The following is a 19,801-nucleotide window of genomic DNA, read 5'->3' as shown; positions in this document are numbered from 1 at the left end:
CTCCGCGTTGGGCATTTGGTTTGTTCAGAAGTCCGCGTTACAAAGGCTTAGAGCAGCCTTTCCACCCTTGTGAATTTTGAGTAGAAATTATTCTACATGTCTTGCAGCATACCTGCCTTTTCTCAAGTATCGCCAGAATCAACAAGAACTCAGATACCTGCTCAGTACTCACGCGTGTGAACCACCGAAATGTAGGCTAATCCCACATTGTCCCTATATTTAACAGAAATAACCAATATATTCGGTTACTGCTATTTTGACGTTCTATAACCTAGGGTTACCATACGTCCTCTTTTAATAGGATTTGTCCTCTTTTTTGACTTTTTTGATAGTGACCTCAGAGGACGCCCTTTTGTCCTTACGCCGCTCTGCGTTGGCGAGCCACGAGCTTCTACTTATTCTCGCATGCAATCCAACTTCCCAAACGTCTTGGACAGCATCCTATATATTAGTCCCATCAGCCCGTAACGCGAATGAAGTGCAGATGATCAGTGGTGCGTCGAAGATCATCTACAGAATGCTTCGGGACAATTGAACGAGAAGTACATCCTGTCCTTTGTATCAGGGTAATATGATTCGCGTTTGTCGACAAAACACTGAGCAACATCACACGATTAGATTAACCTAACAGTTTGTCGAAATGTCCTTTCCATCTATGTCTGCTGAAAATTAACTTGAAAATTCTGCCATCTCGATGTATATAGCTGCCATGGAGTTAACAAACGCCTCGTAGGCCTCACTATGCTCACACGGTCCTATCTTATACTCCTGTCTTACTGAATCACTCGATCATAGGATTTTGAAAGTGCAACCAACATATGTTTTGTGATTAAGAGCAAGACGCGGGGAATAATATATATACATCTGTATTGCATACATTTAGCGTTCTTGATACCGATCGACACATATAATCGCACTATTGAGTCAGCAAAAATCATCGTGAAGCCCTGCAAATATAGAATATTGTTCAGTATACCACAGGGGTCTCCAACACGCGGCCCGCGAGGTCCTATTTTGCGGCCCGCGACCTGATTTGAAAAAAATTCAGATAAACGCTTAGTAAATCATGTTGAAACGCTAAAATTGATTTCAGTTGAAACATAATGTTGTTGTTTTTCAAAGTGAGCCATTCTATGTGCCCACTATCACTATTACTCACTAGTTGATACGGCTTCGGCATGGTAATATCATTCCATGGATGAAGAATTTGCTGATACGAATGGGCATATTGCCTTGACGTGCAATGGCCCACCACTGCCAAGACCGAGACGCCTGCAAAACGACTTCGGGCGCTCCAAAAGACCATGCTTTACGAGGAGATAGTTGTCTAGCAAGTAGGCCTACCGTGTATAGCTAACCCCAATATTGATTCTTCAATCCATGGGTGGCCAATCTGCAGCAGTAGAAGGGAAATTATGCGGCTGTCGACACTTGTAATAACAACCCTAAGTTTTCACAGATACCCCCTGCATCAGCTGTATCTGGGAATCTGATCACATTGGCCGAGAAAGGATAAATATTTTATAGTAATATGTGAAACTATACTAATATTTATTGACGAAATTCACTCATGAACATGAAAAATTTTTCGCGCTTCGCGCGACTACAGATTGGTTCTCTGTGGCTCTTTACAACATAACTACTAACGATTTGGTGCGCATAGTAAGCCGATATGTGCATATAGATTAGTTCGGAGTGTACCGGCAATGGACATGGACATGATAACGTGGGTATTTGGCCCCAGCTAGTTTATCACGACTAACCACCGGTATGCGGCCGCAGGCTACATGAGTCCGCGAAATGCGGCCGTGAATTACAAAAATGTTGGCCAGCGGCTAAAGAGTGTTGTCATTGTCAGGTATCGTGTACAGCTCATATAGTCCAAAATATAATGACATTGATGATCATGATACTTTTTGTTGTATTTGTGTTTGTTCAATAAAATATTAGTTCTTTTGTGGTGACTATAACCGTCGCCTATGTTAGAAAGCACAGCGTTGTAATAACGTAGAGTTATCAGACGTGGTTGTTGAACTGCGTTGCCTACTTTTATATCGATATTGATGTCATGCGGCCCGCGGCCTCCAGGAATTTGGAAAAGTGGCCCGCGACCTATTTTGAGTTGGCGACCCCTGGTATACCATGTAGGTCCCTACAGCGAATACTAGATTCTATAACAGCGTTCATTTACATTGGCAGGATTGATTTCGATGGGTTAAGTATGTTCCTGTGACTCGGATTCGTTTACCTCTTTACGTGTCTAATAAGTTTGCGATATATCGAGGGTTCTTAATCAGGGGTCATCAAATCAAGGGACGTGAGATGCATTGTGGAATAAGGCCTATACGCGATTGCAACATATTCTCCCATAAGCACTGTATTGTAAAGTGTTGCGTCGGCTAATACACGTTACAGATATTGCGTCGTAACCCCCATACGAGTGAAACAAACTCAACTATCTTTACTGAGGTTCGACATATTACATACTTCACGCAACATATTTTATACAAATAAACGGGGCCTGGGGGCCCAATACTCAGAGGCGTTACACATCATTTGATGCGGAGCTTTGGTTGCTTGACAAACAGCTGAATATCTTCATCTGACGCACTTCGCGTGTAATGCATTCAACTTCCTTTTTGATGTCGGTGGATGCGATGTAGTATAGGATTGGATTCAGGCATTCGGTAACACGAAGGACGGCGTGTTTTATAAATACAATTACAGTAGACAAACTGTCCGTAGTTTCTTCAGACACGACAAAGAAAATTCTCGCTCCAATATCAGGCAAATATCCGATTACGAAGCTGGCAACGATGCATGCTAATTGAATTAGTGCCAATTTCTCTTTTTCTTTCGAAGTGTCTGAAATTGTTATGTTGTTTATAACCATCTTACGATGTATCAGAAACACGATTATTGCAACGCAGAACACCGGGGCTAGACTTGCAGGAATGATTACTAGTACCGATACAGTTGACAGTGATAGGATTTTAATCAATGTTGTGACCCGGGAAGAAAAACCGCAGGTCATGCTTGAATGGATTTCACTTAATTCGGCCAAGGTGTAAGATAGAAATCCGAATGACGATGCGCTGAGAATAAAGGAAGCGATGACAAAAATTCGACATTTGTTCGCGGACATTTCCTCACTATCATATTTCATTCTCGTGACTCTGCAGAATCGAATGTAACTCAACAGACACACTAACTGGACTGTTATGGCAGACGTCGCAATATCTGCACCAACTGGTAGCGAGCAGAATATCTCCGGCAGTTTGAAGTCGTTGCGATGTAATTTTCGATACACGTAGAACGGGCTGTTCAATGCAGAAATAAAATCAGATGCGCAAAGTCTAATTAGTCGGCTTCATTCGAAACAAGGTAACTATCATCATAGTGTTTGCAATGAATCCTAATACTGTCAGAAATCCACATATTGACCAAACGGCGGCGTATTGGATCGACGGAAGACTAGCTGCTGCTTCGACCATTGCGGTAGGGGTGATGTTGGTCGTGAACTGTTCCATTTTGAAAAGCAACAAGCCTTCGTGTACTATATTAATTTTGCTCTTTTATATGTCTATAACTATGTCGCGTATGAACAGTTCGATTTCCTAATATTCAAAAAAGAAATTATAGATCAAGTTGTTATACCAAGCCAATCGTTTTTATATAAATGGAAGAAGTTTTTCCGAAAAGCAATTTAACATCGTTCCATTGCCCAGCGGTGAATTCTGCAGCGCCTCGTTAACACAGCTCTCATTTTTCGCGTTACTTAAAGCTACTTTCACACTGACACTTCTACAACTTCGGTTTTGATGTCAGCTAAACTATCGAATTTAGAAATGTGCAAGCGTATTGATTGTTGACTCGAGAAGGATATTTTTATTTTGAATTCAAGTCGAGATCGCGTGGCACATGATCTTCTAATAATCTTGCAAATCCAAACCCATTGTCATAGCCACATAACTATATGCATTTTGTGTCGAATGGGTTCGGCTCATTGATTGCTGTATGATGTGAACATAATCATTTGTAGCTGGACTACAGCGAATTGAGCGTATGCTGTATTCATATATGGAATTATTTGCAGAATGAACTTTTCGAACCATTTTTCCAATTGCATGAAAGCGACTTGCTTGTTCTCTTTTCAAACCACTAGGTATAAACACGACACCATTTAGATCGGTGATGCCAGACGTATTTCTTACGTTTCTATTTTTACCCATTTCGGAAGCACTCATTCCGATGAAAAAACATGGTATGATATTCCATACGAACTTTTAATTTCAACTATCAATGTGTTGTTCAATTGTACATTAACATTATAATTCCGCGAACTACATGAATGCCTCCTCGTACACCTATGTTTCTAATGTCGACTAGCCATCTCGTCATACTTGTTCAACAATCAAGGCCCCATTCCATCCATGATCTATATCTGTATAATAATATACACGAGAGGTCTCAAACTCAAGTCTGCTCGTGGGTAAATTTCCTACTCTTTGATGGCACCGCGGGCCGCAGCACCAATAATAGGGGAATTTAATGTATTTCCGAGTAGGCATTATTTGATGGGACCTTGCAGACTGACATTCCACACACATTTTCAAAATGTGATTTACTATTGTGAATTCACGCCTGACACGAAAAAATCACATTTTAAAATATTTGAATAAATTTGGTATTGTACTTGGCATAGCTGCTGTATATTTAGTTGTAAACACCATGCGAGAGTACAAATGCTTCAGGAAATCGTAAAAGCTGTCCCGTTATAATTTTGCAGCAGCGGACATTTGACGTGTCGCAATCGTAGGTAGAGTATTTTAGAATTTTATAAAGATTGATCTGATATCAGAGCATTGGAGTAGTACGGCCTAACCCGGGTTTCGGGCATACTCCTGATAACAAGGCTAACCGATCATATAAGTCAAATTAAATTCGCGTTAGATTTACTTTCGAATATTGGAACAGATCTATAACAACTTGAATATAATGATTACTGTGCCATGGCAATAGAAATGTCTAATCGCCGAACTATTCGTTGATCTTCCACTGCGTGGTAACTTTTGAAAGTGATGTAATAGTGAAGTTTGATGAGTAGTTTCAGGCTTCTGAAGTAGTTTTTGGGCGAATTTCCAGTTTTCAAATTAAAAAAAGAAGATATTTGGCAGTTAAATATTGTCGAATACTTCGAAATCCCAAATACCATCGCCGACCACACAAAATGGTCTCGCGGGCCGTGTGTTTGATACCTCTGATATATACTATACCCGCGATTTATATTCGCTCATCGATATCATTAACAAATGTAAACTGTCAGAGGCAAATCTGGTTAGGATTATCACGGGTGGTTTCAGTATCCCTCTTTTGCCGACCTCTCTTACTCTATGTCGTCATGTTTTCTTTTGCCCCATATATATCGCTGTTATTGCTATTATTTGTTTCTTTCTTTTGGCTGGTAAATAAAATATATACATACAGACACACATTAAATGATATTGGTTTGTAGAGCCCCAATATATCTCAATTGAATTGCGAATATTGATAGATTCCACTCAAAGTCGTCTGATGTAGAGTGATACCGAATTTCATGAGAAAGTATGGGCTTTTTGGTACGTTACTCTTTCACAGCTTTCATTCTGTATCTGAAAGCAAGGAAGCCACATTGTCGTTACAGGACTAGCCGGTCATTCGATATAGATTCCGCCATATTGCTTAACCTGACATATTGCTGCAGCACCCCTTACGGTTCATTCATGAACAGCACCGCAATAGTGTTGATGACCGTCACCATCATTAAAAATCAATTTGTTATATTGCAGCCGATAAAGTGATATCATCAAAGGTCGTCAAAGTAATCAGCATTATACTCAAGTAGAAGTAAAGCTAGCAACTTAAAGTTTTACCGACTATCCAGCAGTAGTACCAATGCATGTCAAAACTATTTCCACTGGAAGTAGAAAAGTACTCAAGTAAGTAATTTCTAATGGTGGTGTGGTATACGTTTAGCAGGTAATTGGATGGGCCATACTTTCGAAATTGGAGGATGCATTTCGGTGACTGATACAAAATGAGTAATGATACGACAAATAGGTGTAACCCTCGATAGAATTCTCACACTGTTACGTTACCATGATACAAGCTCTATCGCACATGGCTCTTCTCACAATTTTCCTTATAAAAGTGATGTTACCTTCTATGGACACCACTTCCACTTTTCAAAATTCAAAGTGCCAAAGTGTGAAAAGTAAGCAGATTTTTTTGAAAATGTTGAAGTCGAAGTGGAATTGTCTAGGAGCATAATCATTTGACTAAGCAATACAAGTAGGGAAATCCACTTGAGCACTCAAAAAAAAACATAAGTACTCCGTTGTTGACCACCTCTAGCGGAATGAATGGTACCATCTTCTATGATTGAGCCACTGTGAGGCTCTGTTCGAGTACATCGATATTTCCCTTCCCGTCCTTATTCTCGGTGAAGTCATCAGCAGTCGCCATAAGATGTCGAGACGCATTACTAAAACGAACACTTTCCGGCGTCTCGGTTTATAACCGCTGATTCTTTCCATCGCTGTGGAGATGGCTTCATCTGAAATCTCGTTCAATGTCAGACTGTCGGTAGAAATCAAGGGTCAGTTAGACTTACTCAAAACTTTTGACATGGATCCTCGAGTTTCTTTGTCGAACCTCGTTAGAGCTGCAACTTTTGTGTACCAAAACTGACCGCACTTCTCGTTATTTGGGATGAGCAGGCCTGTGCAGTTACATACTCCGGGACTGGAAAGAATATAGTTCATGAGATGCATTTCAACGATAACGAAACAAAAATCGACGTATGCTTTAGCAATGGGCGTATACATGACATAAATCGATCTTAACTCACTCCGGTCATTTCAAAACTTTAAAAAGATAGTGAGCAAGTTTGTTGACTCAGTCAAATTTATCAATGAATCACTCACGTCGACCTGCAATATCGATTACCTGCTGAATATTAAGAATTTAATAGCTTCGAGAATCTAGATGCTATCAGATATTCAGAAGTGACCAAAGTGGTCACTCGAGTAAAAGGAAAAGTAATGCCCTGAATTTATACTCGATTACAGGTGGAACTTGCTATTTTAAAGACATGCTATAACTACTTGCAGTATATGCAGAGCACGAAAATTACTCAAGTAATTTGTTTGAAGAATTAGATAGGATGAATCATTTGGACCAACTTAAAATGAACAAAGGCGTTCCAGATACTGGTGCGATTCTTGAAATGATATCTTGATATTGTAATGGTGGGATTGATATCGCCAAGTTACTATGACAATTTCAGTGATATAAGGATGCTAATTTATCGTAATACTTCCTTCTACTTGGGAAACTGGAAAATAGGTGGTTTGGCTTCAAAAGTAGGTGGTTAAAGTAGACCATATCTTTTCAACTACTCTTAAAAAGATGGAAGAACTGATATGAGTGAAGTCCAAATCACATATATATTGCAACGATTCCTAATATATTTGTGATCCCAATAATTTGATTAAATTTTATCGACGTTAATAGGCATTAAGCCCAAATAATCTAACACAACACAACATTTGCGCACTCAAGCAAATGATAAATCGTAGCCGTTACCCGCATATTATTTCATCCTTCGAAAGTGAAATCAAAGTTCTGACGTCACCAATTGAAGGAGGCAACGCTTGCCGAAGTTTATTTTCCACATCTGTTTCATTTATCGTGAGAGCACTGGAACGCACTTGTCTGCGCCGGCGTCCACGGTACGTACCAGAAATCCGCATAGGATTTGGCACTGTAAAGAAAACATGTGAGTTGTGAAGTACGCATTAGTGTAAGCATTTGCTAATATGTTTGCATTATGAGAAACATTCTCAAGTGTTAATCAAGTCTTGCGGCCTTGAACGCCTCATACGTATAGCATTACTTTACGGGGGTGGTCAGTAACGAAGTACTTCTACTTTTTGTAAGTACTCAAGTATTTTCCCTCTACTTCTGGTACTTACTCAAGTAAATCTGATTTTCTCTACTTCTACTTCTACTTCGTAATATTTTGTGATCTACTTACTTACTTTTCGCTATTTTCAGTTTTTCAAGAAGAAGTAGTCTAATCTGGCAATACGAAAGATAGCCTGAGGAATGTCGGGGCTGTTTTCACGGAGTACCAACATTTAATATTCATAAAAGTAAAGTAAATTCCAGAAATTTTGTTGCGCTTCGCGCACAGTAGTTATGGAGTGATATATATGTTTTCACGAAAGTATCAGTGAATATGATTTAGGGACCGGGTTTCTTGGTTCGGCTTACACAGCATTGTCGCCTATATCACATATCTCATCACAGTAAGACTAAATATGGCCCACCATAATGTTTGAAACTACCGTTTGGCAATCTAGCAATTACCTATCATATCATAATCCAGAAGCCCATTACGTGTCTTGCTCATCTCGAAAATCCAGCTTTTTTAAATGTTACAGCTGTTTTAGCAGATCACCTTTGAAGCTTTCTGGACAAAAGACATGAAGTATATTTTCCGCTTTTTAGAAATGGTATTTATATTTCACTTTCGATTGCAAGTATCATACTTGAAAATTACTTTCAGTTATTTTGTCTGTAGAACATATATGTTCAAGCATAAAAGAAAGTGTAGTAATGCCTCTATTTTCCGAAAATAAAGCAACACTAAATATGACTTTTACGATCCACAATATTTGTTGTTAAAGTATACTAATCACGCAAAGTGATGTAACCGTATCCGATTCAACTTCTAGGTATTGCTCTTCGCCTAAACTTGGGACCTTATGATATAGGGTAGGGCGCCATGCCATGATATTCCCTAAAACGGGGTCTTCTCTGAGTAAACAAAGCGTTAGTATCGCATTTTCATATCAACACTATAATTTGCATCCCATGATGCGAAAGAATGCTTATTCTGTCGATAATTGATTGGGATGCATCTATTAGAATCAAGTTCTCTGCACCTTCCGCATAGCTCAATTCGCAGCCTTTGATAGTCCATGCAAACGAATTATAGGACTGTTTTCAAAACTACTTACTTACTTGAGTAGATTTAAAGTCAGTCAATTCTACTTCTACTTCAAGTAGTTTTGGGTGGCTTATTGAAGAAGTACTTCTACTCGTACTTGAGTAGATTTTTTCGTCGCTACTTCTACTTCTACTTGAGTAGCTTTCTTGACTACTTTGACCACCTCTGAGTCCACTCTATGTACTATAAATTTGCTGCCACAGAATTCATCGGAATATACGCGGTATTTTGACATTATGGATATACAGCATACATTCGCGTTAGAAGTGGGTCTACCTGTATACTTTCCGGGACTGGACGCCTCGAATGCGTTGATGCAGTCTATAGTCGGCCGCAGCAAAGGAGAGTTCACGTTCAAATATCGCAAAATGATGTTGCTCCAACACACAGCAGTGTCGTTTCTAGAAGCAAATACAACCGCTGGACAATGCGCACACCGTGTAATGAACATCAATTTCGAACTGACTGACTTGCGCAGATTGGATTCACGCATTCTAACGTGACTACGAAGAACGCTTACCCAACACAGTGTTTTTGATCCGACGTTTTAAACCAGAGTGTTTCATTGATGGTAAATCTCACAACGGTCCTGATATCGAGCAATCTCGATTCTGAATAGTTGTTCAGACAGCGGACAAAAAAGTCTTCGGTAGATCGAGGCGCGGGCCGAGGATGAATATAGCGTTTTCGTCGCGCTAAAGCGTTGATTTCGTTTCCGTAATCAAGAAGCTCTACGCTTTCTTCAGTGTGCGTTGTAGCATCTGGATGGCATCCTGTGTAAAAATAAATTACAGTGGGAGCATTTCAACTCAACCTATGATTAAAGCTCGATGGACACCGGAGTTGCGTTTGTATGCAACAGAATCGTAGCAATGTGATGCGCGATTGCAAAACAGAAATCTTCAAAGTCAAATATCATGCTCGGTCATTCTATCGTAAGTATCGAATGAAACAATGTATGGTAGTTCTATGAAACGAACAAGATCTGTTTCACTTTAATGCTCGGTGGACAGAAGAAGCATTGTCGGAATACCCCTTGGACATGGACAGGCCTAAAATACATTCTCGGTTCCCAGCAGTCCATTGCATTTATTTTGAGAGGCATCGACTATGAAAAACAGATTTTTTTTTAAATTGAATGACATGCATGTATCGCATATGAATTGTATAGGCCTAGTGTCAATAGTTGGTCCAGAATCCTAGTCTTACATCAAAACGCTATACAAGTATACGCATTTCCAATATTGCGAAAACAACGACAGCTTCAATCATCAATGATGTTAGTCGAACACTACAAGGTGCTTTTCTTATCGCAATCACTATTGAAATCAGTATACATTGAGCCTTAAAACACCACCACCATCCAATATAGTGTCATCGCAATAATGTACCTCATTGCATAGGCACAAAACTTCTGATGAGGGTATGGGAATATATTATTGTCACGTGACGACTTTCATACCTTATCCTCGGCACATTTTGTAATCGGCTCCAACTAAAACCAGACAACCTACGCGTTCTGCAGTCTGCACTACATTCCGACCACAATAGTGCCGGCGATGTAGGGAAATACCAAGGTATCGCTAAATATATCAACGACCACCATGGTAAACTTAATATTGCTTTTGACATGATATCATCATGCTGAATCGTACGAATTACCTAATATTTAGGTGAGTGCCTCTAAATAAGATAGCCGACATATTTTGCCGGGAAATAACTCATTCTGTCCGCAGGCTACACGCTGCTTTTCGGCCATCGACGTTACACCGAACAATCCAGATTGCGAACATCAGTGCCACATGAGCATCCGCGTAATGCATCAATGCACATATCGCAAGATCGAATTCACACATTCACGACTCGCGAATAGCGCGATTACCATACGGTATCCGTACCGGTACACCAATAACTATTGCGTGGTTATCGCATCGTCGACCCTGTCTGAAATTAGAATGTCACCTTTCCCTGCGAACTAACATGATATGACTTCAGGACTTACCGAATATCTCTTTTCTCAGAGTGACAAAAACAAAGCAAATCAAAAGCCGTTTCATATCACAGTTCTTAGTATCGTCACTATATTCAACAAACTTTGATGTTCTGACTAAGATCATTAGATGCTTGTAGAGCCCTGAAGCAACGATCTATAAATAAGAGTGGTGATTTCCGTGATTGGAGAGTTCGAGGGGAGAGACGCCTTGACGTTATTATGATTAGAGATCGAAATTTTGACCCGATACCGATATAACCGAATATACTCCTACACCCTGACCGATACTTGATACCGATACATGACTATACTTTGACCAGCTCTGCCACCTCAATATTTCCAGTGCACCAGTCGCAGAGTTCTCTAGTTCCCGATCAGCATGTTGTGAAGTCACGGAAATTGCCGATATTATTTACCTCTAATGTCAGATATCGAGAACTCTTTCAACTCGATGTTATCGGCGATCCGACCATAATTATTGGTCGGGCTGAAATTATGTTTACAGTATGTGCGTGTAACGACGTTTTTTTGTTTGGCCACTGGCCTTTATCGGGGTCTGCGATAAGTTATCGTAGGTGTCACCCCTATTGTCGCAGGAATAAAATCTGTATTCGGAATTTCCGACGCCCCAGGCTGCGATATTTTCCCTATACATATCTTCTGATCGAGTCGGATGTTTCGTAAGTATTATACCTAGCTTGTTTGGTTGTCGTTCTGACTTGCCTGACTAAAATATATTCGCTTACTATAGAAGTCCTAGCAAAGGAGTGCAAATTGTTATTTAAACAACGCTTGAAAACATAATGAATCGCAAACACATGTTAAATATAACACACATGCTGTATAGCGTCGTCTACCAGCCAAACATATGTCGAAATACCCATACTTCGACTGAAATCAAACATACCATCGAGTATTATATATGATGGACAGTGTGCAAGACATTCTGATATGTATTATTACCAGTCACTCCTCCGCTAAATAAATAGCAAGTTACATTGGTATAGATACAGAATTTACTATAATGATATAGGCGGAGATTACAAGGGAAATGCGATAACATATTGGCTACAATTATCTGTGTCTGAAGACTCCACGAAGTACACACACACACGCACACGCAAAAGCACACGCACACGCACACACACACTCACAAACTCACACACACATACGTACGCACGCACACACACACACACACACACACACACACACACACACACACACACACACACATACACACACACACACACACACACACACACTCACACACACACATATATATATATATATCTACTCAGTGGCTGTAGAATTTGCGACAGTCTCGACGTGAGTATTCCGTTATAATGCGCAAACCGTCACAACGCAAATTCCAGGGATCCTGGGCCGTGGAAGGAATATTATTTCTAATTTCGTAATCTGTAACTTTCGATTGATACCGGTTGCATCTAATTTCACGCTCGGGAATCTAGCCCAATATTGCCATAAATTGCCTTTGGTCTTTCTTGGATTTGGCTATTCATCTTATTAGGCGTATTGATATGGTATTCGTATTACTATTGTGTCAGGTGTTTACGGGCGTATAGTACGGCTTTATTCTGTTGCAATCTAGGCTTCGACATTTAATTATCCATTTCGGTGAATCCCTGACTTTGATGATAATATGGTGTTGGCCTTTCCCGGTAAAATAAGCCGATGTAGGTCTAAAGGCCATTATATTTGTCAGAATCAGACATGCGGCATAAAATTCCAGGTTCTCGAATCTAAGCTTTGGGAAAAATTGCGATGATTCACCAGTTCTATATTTATGGAAAATCCAACGATATGCATGAATATTGCACCAATAGCTACGAATGTAAGAAATATATATAATCATAATTTATATGTAGATGATACGTGAAGAAGCCCATTCCACCACGATAAAAATCGAATGTGAAATGTCAACCCCATGACATATATACTGTATATTATATTAATTTAAAATGATTTATAATTCTGCTTCATAAATGCGACAAATTTAAATGTATACGTAACAATTGTACACTATACTTCCAATGGTTGTATATTAGATGTTCACTGAAAACTCACAGTAAATTACCTAGTAAATGCGTGTGAAACGTGGCGACTATATATGGTCGCGTCTGTATGATGCAATTCCACAGAAGCATATGACTCTGGAAACGTCAGTGCACTCAAAGATATTGGCTAACTCAATCCGCGAAACATGTGCTATAAAAGATGTCATCCGTTCTATGTTTCCGTGTTAATCATTGCGTCGATTTAAAATGTCAGATGGTATAGATATCGGCCAGAACGGTTATACTGCTTTGCACCGTGCAGCACATACAGCAGTTCGTCTATGTGTTCTAATCTCACAACATTCTTAATTTTTCGGTGTAGTTCAGTAGTTTTCATTGCCATCGTAGCCGACGCATTGTTGAACCACGATATGAAGTGTGAAACCCCTCAACGGAAACTCTGACTTGTAGTCTTCGATTTCGTCTTTTTTCCCGAATCGCATTCTCGATTGCAACATCTAAAATGGAAAAGGGTATTCCTTTCACTATTATCAACGATATTGAGTGAATGATTAACTCACTCATTGTATTGACGATGGTCTTCCGAATTGAACTTTTCAGTTTCGTCACTGCGCCTAATTTTGTGTACCAAAACTGACCGCAAGACTCGCCTCGCGGAATCTGAACGTCGGCACAATCGCACGTTTCTTGACTGAAAGTAATAGATAATAATTTAATGTCACGATAAGCGTAAATAAACAGATTATATTCCAGGAAAATCCCCAACATAACAACCGCGTATACATAAGACTTTTGATACTGATAGGAAATTATGGTATCCCATCCGCTAGAGCTGGACAAAGTTGAGTTACACTGATTATGACGTTATAACAGTTATACAGACTCTAATATAGTTAGAATAGGTATCTTTCATCTAACCGCGGAGTCAAGAAATACTACAGCGCAGAAATGCCTTTTCCGCGAATGTGCGCATCTTTGTGCTATATCTTTTGAATGATTTGAATCGATCAATTAATGTTTCAAGGCTGCACCGAGTAAGAGAGTGCAGGCCCTGCAGGGTGCAGGGACATTCATTCTCATTGATAAAACTACCCTCAGTGGCAATGGGAGCATAAGTATGTTACTTGACAAATTCTCGCAACCTGACTCGAATCGATCCTGTATTCGATTTAGAGTAAACGACCGGTTCTGCCGAAACCTACATTCAACCCCAAGTGAGAGACAGAAATATTGCTCTGACCTGCAAATTAGTTCACTCTTCGCCAATCTAACGAGGGTCGTTACATTGTAACCGGAATTGCGCAGACGCTGTCTCAGGTGCTTACGCAGTCGGAATTCATTCAGTGTCAACCCTTGGCCTTGATATGCTTCTTTGCGATAACTCTTGGAGAAGACAGGATCGATTTCAGGGCCTGAAATCGAACAATTGAACATCAACTACACCACAAATTTTATTTTACGATCTGGCCCAGGTGTGCTACCTTCAACATGCGTTCGGTCAACATGCAGCTAGGGCTGGGCAAAATCGAGTACCAGAGTGATTCGATTCTGATTCACGTATTACGCTTCGATTCGAGTCGAGTATTCGAGTATCACTCATTATGACGTCACAACAGATTGTACTATTTCAAAGTTCAAATATGTACCGTTTATGCAACCACAAAGAACATAATGCCAGCTGTTATCCGTCACAATAAAGTTACTTTAGTATTTTTCGACCATACCGATTTCATTGCACTTCTTGAGAATGGTGTGGTGTGATCATGACTTCGGAAATGTGTTATTTCCAGTAACGTTCGTAGGTTTGTACTGTGTCTCGCATGCTGTAACACGGCCAATCAAGGTTTCAAGGCTTCCTCAGTGGAAAATAGTATCATAACTATGATTCTCGTTGGTAAATTAACTTTCAGTTGCGGGAGCGTACAATTTCAGTACTCGAAAAAATCGTCTTTTACTTCTCGACTCGAATCATTAAAATTAGTACTCGATTCAGATTAGAGTACTCGAATCATTGTGCCCAGCCCTACATGCAATATGTTATCATAATTCATTCGTTTATTATTACCTTGAAACTATCGAACTCGCAGGGAGTTGTGTTAGTGCTGCGGTAGCTGGAGTGGGGATTGATCTCGCGAATCATAATATAATCGTTTTATGTCACGTGACTATTGGTTAGATGCTGATAGAGCATTGTAGATTTTACTGACCCTTGGATCCGGTTTCTCGGTAGACAGCGTAATCGCAAACGCACATCTTTGCAGGATTCATCAATTGGGAATTAGGATCAAGATATTGGTCCAGACTGCTTTGCCAGCATTGTATGGTGTCTGATCCATGAGAACTGAAATATATATATTATATATTTTCCGACAAATATATGTTAGTTATTGACATTGGAAACTATGTTGATGCCTTAGATGCGCTACAGCACATTGTTAAATTCGGTCTATATATAAGATACATATAGTAATTATAGTAGAATACATTTCATTAATGTGTAGGAATAGGTTATGTTTAGAACAATATTCTGCTGGTCACGAGTGGCATAAATCAATATGCGGAGAAGCTAAAATTCTTAAGAATGGATATTTAATGATAATAATTGTTATGCCTCTTTACACACAGTAAAAACAGGCGAATGCACACACAACAGGGAGCAACCAGCCACATAAGTTAAACGATGATGTTGGAGTAAACCTTTAACTTTCAGCACGGGCGAGGGGTCACGAAAATTTAGTGACTAAACAAACATGTTATTTTTATAAGGTGAAAGTGCGATACTTGCATCTACGCTAAATACCGTAATATTGTCAATGGATTGCATAGGACTCGGATAAATATCATATGAAATGATGGCTGCACAAAAAGCTGTTAGACTGCGGTATCAAAATGGCGCATGATGCCAATAATAACCATTTATACGCTCAAAATCGTCATGCAGTGGGCTGCATCGCATATACCCAATTGCCCGTATGAAGAAATATTTACCGGCACCGATTCTGATTTGTGCTCTCGAACCATAGCGTGTTGTCGATTGTAAATTTCACAACCGTTGGAATATGGAGCCTTGTGAAAGGCATGCGTTCGGACAAACATCCCACGAAGAAATCATCCATCGATACTGCGCTTGGTATAGCTTCCCGTTTCCTCCTCAGGGAGCCGTTCTCGTTTCCGTAATCGCTGAAATCGACATGCTGTCGAACCGCGCTCTGCTCTGTTGGGTGACAACCTGGGTACAATATGCAACGCTTAAATTATAAATAGATACAGTCTTACGTGTCTTGATTGGTGGATATGCTATGCACAACCTCTATACAACACAGCCACATAGGCGGCCGGGCGTCTCAGGAATTAGAACTTATGAATGGCAGAAATCGTGTTTTGAAGGAAAGTACCCAACATTGCCAGTTTAGGCACAACAGAAGCCTATGGTACTTAGAAGCGAAGTCATGAAAATATTGATTGGATAAGACATATTTGTAGCAACGAAACTATGGTTGCAGCCTGGTAAGTCAATTCAACACCATTTTCTTACTTAATTCTCATAATTCAGTATCTCCACACGCCACCCTATTGAAAAACACTGCGATAAACTTGAATACTTAATTTTATTTCACAAATTGAAAAAGTCCTAGATTTATAATGACTATGCCGGATGCATGCATCAAGCAGAGCTATTAAGCAAACTATTTTTGCGTTATTATGACGCGATGAAGATGACCCAGCATAACCACTTCCTTCGCGGCGGATCAAGAATATGCTTTTTTAACTAAAGGCGCATAATGAGACGTCCGACATGATATTATGATTAAATGCTATCATTAACAGTGTGATATCGCTATTCGCTGTGTCGGTGTAATTGATTAGTGTTATATTTCGGGGATTCATATTGTCAAAATACCCATTTTAAAGGTCATACAAATGACTGGACGAGAAACAGTGAGGGTACTTTCAACAGTAATCTACGATTCACTATCTACGTACAAAAACTATAGTTTTATATTGTTAGTAAATGTTGTGCCTCGAGGCGCTGACACTTTCATGACCTCGATACCGCTATAAATCTGCTCTTGTAAACACACCAACAAAACGTAAGTGTTATTAAAATATTCAGTGACAGCGAGTGGTCCTTTGTAACGGGTGCGCTGTTGCTAAAATATCTTGAACCCTTTTAAAGGGATAATTTCATAATTAGGATGTTTGCATTCGTCAAATAGCAATTGCATGTCCATGACGGCGGCAGGAGAGAAATATTTCCTGACTTTCCAATCATATTAATATCACTATTTGCGTTTTAATATTATTAGAGTGACTTAATTTACATCAAGTGGTAAACTGCTGCCCTTTGTACTATTGATAATTTCCAGCAACATACCATTTTGGGTGATCAGAAGTTTTATTGTGTCTGTCTGAGTTATAGGGTGATATATTTTCTTTTCAGCTTGCTAGGCAGTGAAAACAGTTCAGTGTGAAGGATTGCAAATGTTCACTAATTCACAACCTGACCATACGCCAGACAATAAGTGGCCACACATGAGACCGTTTCAGTGCAACTGAGATAATGCATGCAGGACGTAGTTGTAGTGGAACTACACGATTCATGTACTGTACAATGCACATGTTGAGTCAAGTGACAAGGTGGGTAGGCCTTAGGGTTGCATTTAAAGCAAAAATCCATTTAAAACAAACATGTTTCAAACAAGGCAATAATTCAATACATGTTTTTTTATTGTTTTTTATGTTTTTTTAAAAGCCATGACGTCACGAATATTCAATTGTGACGTTATAGCGGATTGACATTGACAATTGAATATATAGGGTAAAAATAGCTCCTTTGACGAAATATATGTACTATTGCTGTTGAACAGCCTATTTTGAGGGTCCCAACCATCCCATATCGATGCTCGTCGGCTGTATCGGGTGGTAATTGTCCGTCCGTAGGCTCATACAACATGTTTTCGAGAGGTATTTACACAATTATGGCATAACTTTACAACTTAAAATGACACATTTAAAAAAAAGGCCTTTTTTTTAAAACACTGTTCAAAACATGTTTTAAACAAAGTTTTTTGAAACACCGTTTGTTTTAAATGCAACCCTAGTAGGCCTACATGCACTCCACTGATTCAAGTCAATAAATTAATTAAAGCAGGGATATATGCCAGCTACTCACCAAATACCGTTCCAAAGACGAAGGCCATGAAAACAGCGGCTGATTTCATATTCCTTATTACGGTCCGGATCTCTGTAATCTTCCTGATTTACTGTAGATTATGGTCAATGCGAAATGATAGCTGATATGCCTTTCGCTTATATATATTTGTGACACATGTCCCTGAAGCATCTAATCAATTGTCTATAATTGTTTTCCCGACGACAACGACATCACCACGTAGCAATCCTACTTGCGGCTTACCATATTTCCCTCTGAAATCGAAACAATACAAACTAATACGAAGGTATCTCGTATATGAGAATAGTTTATTCCTTCTAGTTTCACTACGATACATCTTTATGATATATATTAATTTTTATATTTCAAGCTAAATATTTAACCATTATACGTCTGCACTAATACACACTCAGTACCATTATGATAGCGTGTTCAACAACAGTTTACTTTCTATATAGAAATTGCGGTAGCATGAGGACGAAAGTAATTAATCTCTTCCTAGTTTGTAATATCACCATGTTCGAGGTTCACTTTTCTCATTACGGAAAGTGGAAGTTATCATTGATCAACATTGTGAAATTCAACAGTCTCGCCTCCGATCCAGCATTTTTGAGATTGAAAAATGGGAAAAATGGGATTTCTCGTTTAAAGTACCACTATTTTTTAATTAATCGAAGAGCTTCATGAAAGTTTAGAACTTCAATATACCATTGAAAAGAATATTGATATTGAAATGAATATTTTTGGCTGACACTGGTCAGGAGTAGACGTCAGCAACTATAGCATAGAATTGGAAGAACATTGTATATCAACAATGGCATCACCAAATATACGTCGTGACCGGCATGCAATTTCGAATGCTCGGGGCGGAGAGATCGGTTAAGCTCAATGTATGAATTTTAAATGGTACGCAAACTCGTTCTGTTGACCCAAACTTGGTTTGCTTACTTTGATAAAACTAGTTGGTGACCGAAGAGTGTCTGGTGAATATAGCTGGGTTCATTTCAATATGAATATATTATTCATATAGTACATAGTACATTGAGCTTAAGCGATCATTTCAATATGAATATACTTTTCAATTTTAATTAGTCCCATATGCAGATAATGAAATGTATGCAGTATTATGTAGCCTATGTTTACACATAATCCGAGGTTTCAATATAAATCGATACAAATTGGTAATCGATAGCCAAAAATTGTGACATTATGACATCGCGGATTTTAGTTACCTACAATTAGATAAGTGACTCCCAACCTTTTTCGTCTCGTGGACCCTTTTGGCCGATATTGGAGCTAAATTTCGTTGTCCAGTGACTCAAAAAGGTTCTATTTAACGCACAACCATTTGTTGACTGAGCAATTTGTTGACCAAACTATGTCGAATGCGGACCGCATCACACTTTGGTAAAGTAGCGCGGGCTACTTCCGTATCAATTATGTAACGCTATAGGTGTACTGTTATTTAGAAAATAGCTAAATCAAAAGAAATTAGGTCGCCACTTTCCGTTGTGGCAACAGTGTGCTAAATTTGACCTGTTTTT

General features: G+C 39.3%; 2 protein-coding genes across 5 annotated transcripts; both read right to left on the bottom strand.

Annotated features, from left to right (window-relative positions):
- Nucleotides 1–2,195: 2,195 nt before the first annotated feature.
- LOC145452320 (uncharacterized) lies at nt 2,196–11,424 on the bottom strand. 4 transcript variants are annotated; one of them, XR_013919296.1, is made up of 7 exons: nt 11,058–11,421; nt 9,576–9,828; nt 9,332–9,456; nt 7,627–7,804; nt 6,653–6,783; nt 6,138–6,595; nt 2,196–2,865 (listed from the first exon to the last, which is right to left on the bottom strand). XR_013919296.1 is itself a non-coding variant. In XM_080330529.1 (7 exons), coding segments are annotated over exons 1-7 (990 nt in total). In that variant the 5' UTR covers nt 11,173–11,424; the 3' UTR covers nt 4,797–5,650. The 4 variants fall into 4 exon arrangements, 3 of the variants coding, with proteins under 3 accessions (XP_080186655.1, XP_080186654.1, XP_080186653.1); XM_080330529.1 differs by lacking the exon at nt 2,196–2,865 and adding an exon at nt 4,797–5,651 and having other exon boundaries at nt 6,409–6,595; nt 11,058–11,424; XM_080330528.1 differs by lacking the exon at nt 2,196–2,865 and adding an exon at nt 4,797–5,651 and having other exon boundaries at nt 6,388–6,595.
- Nucleotides 11,425–11,805: 381 nt separating this feature from the next.
- Nucleotides 11,806–18,914, bottom strand: LOC145452322 (uncharacterized). The gene is made up of 6 exons (XM_080330530.1): nt 18,258–18,914; nt 16,073–16,313; nt 15,292–15,425; nt 14,325–14,496; nt 13,645–13,775; nt 11,806–13,581 (listed from the first exon to the last, which is right to left on the bottom strand). Exons 1-6 carry the CDS (start codon nt 18,304–18,306, stop codon nt 13,457–13,459), a joined length of 852 nt encoding a protein of 283 aa, XP_080186656.1. The 5' UTR covers nt 18,307–18,914; the 3' UTR covers nt 11,806–13,456.
- Between the last annotated feature and the right edge of the window lie 887 nt (nt 18,915–19,801).

Source organism: Botryllus schlosseri, chromosome 12, assembly GCF_051294905.1.
Source record: "Botryllus schlosseri isolate E-star chromosome 12, Bs_hap1, whole genome shotgun sequence".
NCBI classification, from domain to species: domain Eukaryota; kingdom Metazoa; phylum Chordata; class Ascidiacea; order Stolidobranchia; family Styelidae; genus Botryllus; species Botryllus schlosseri.
Note: the sequence above shows the minus strand (reverse complement) of the source record. Positions and strands in the feature narration are given on the sequence as shown.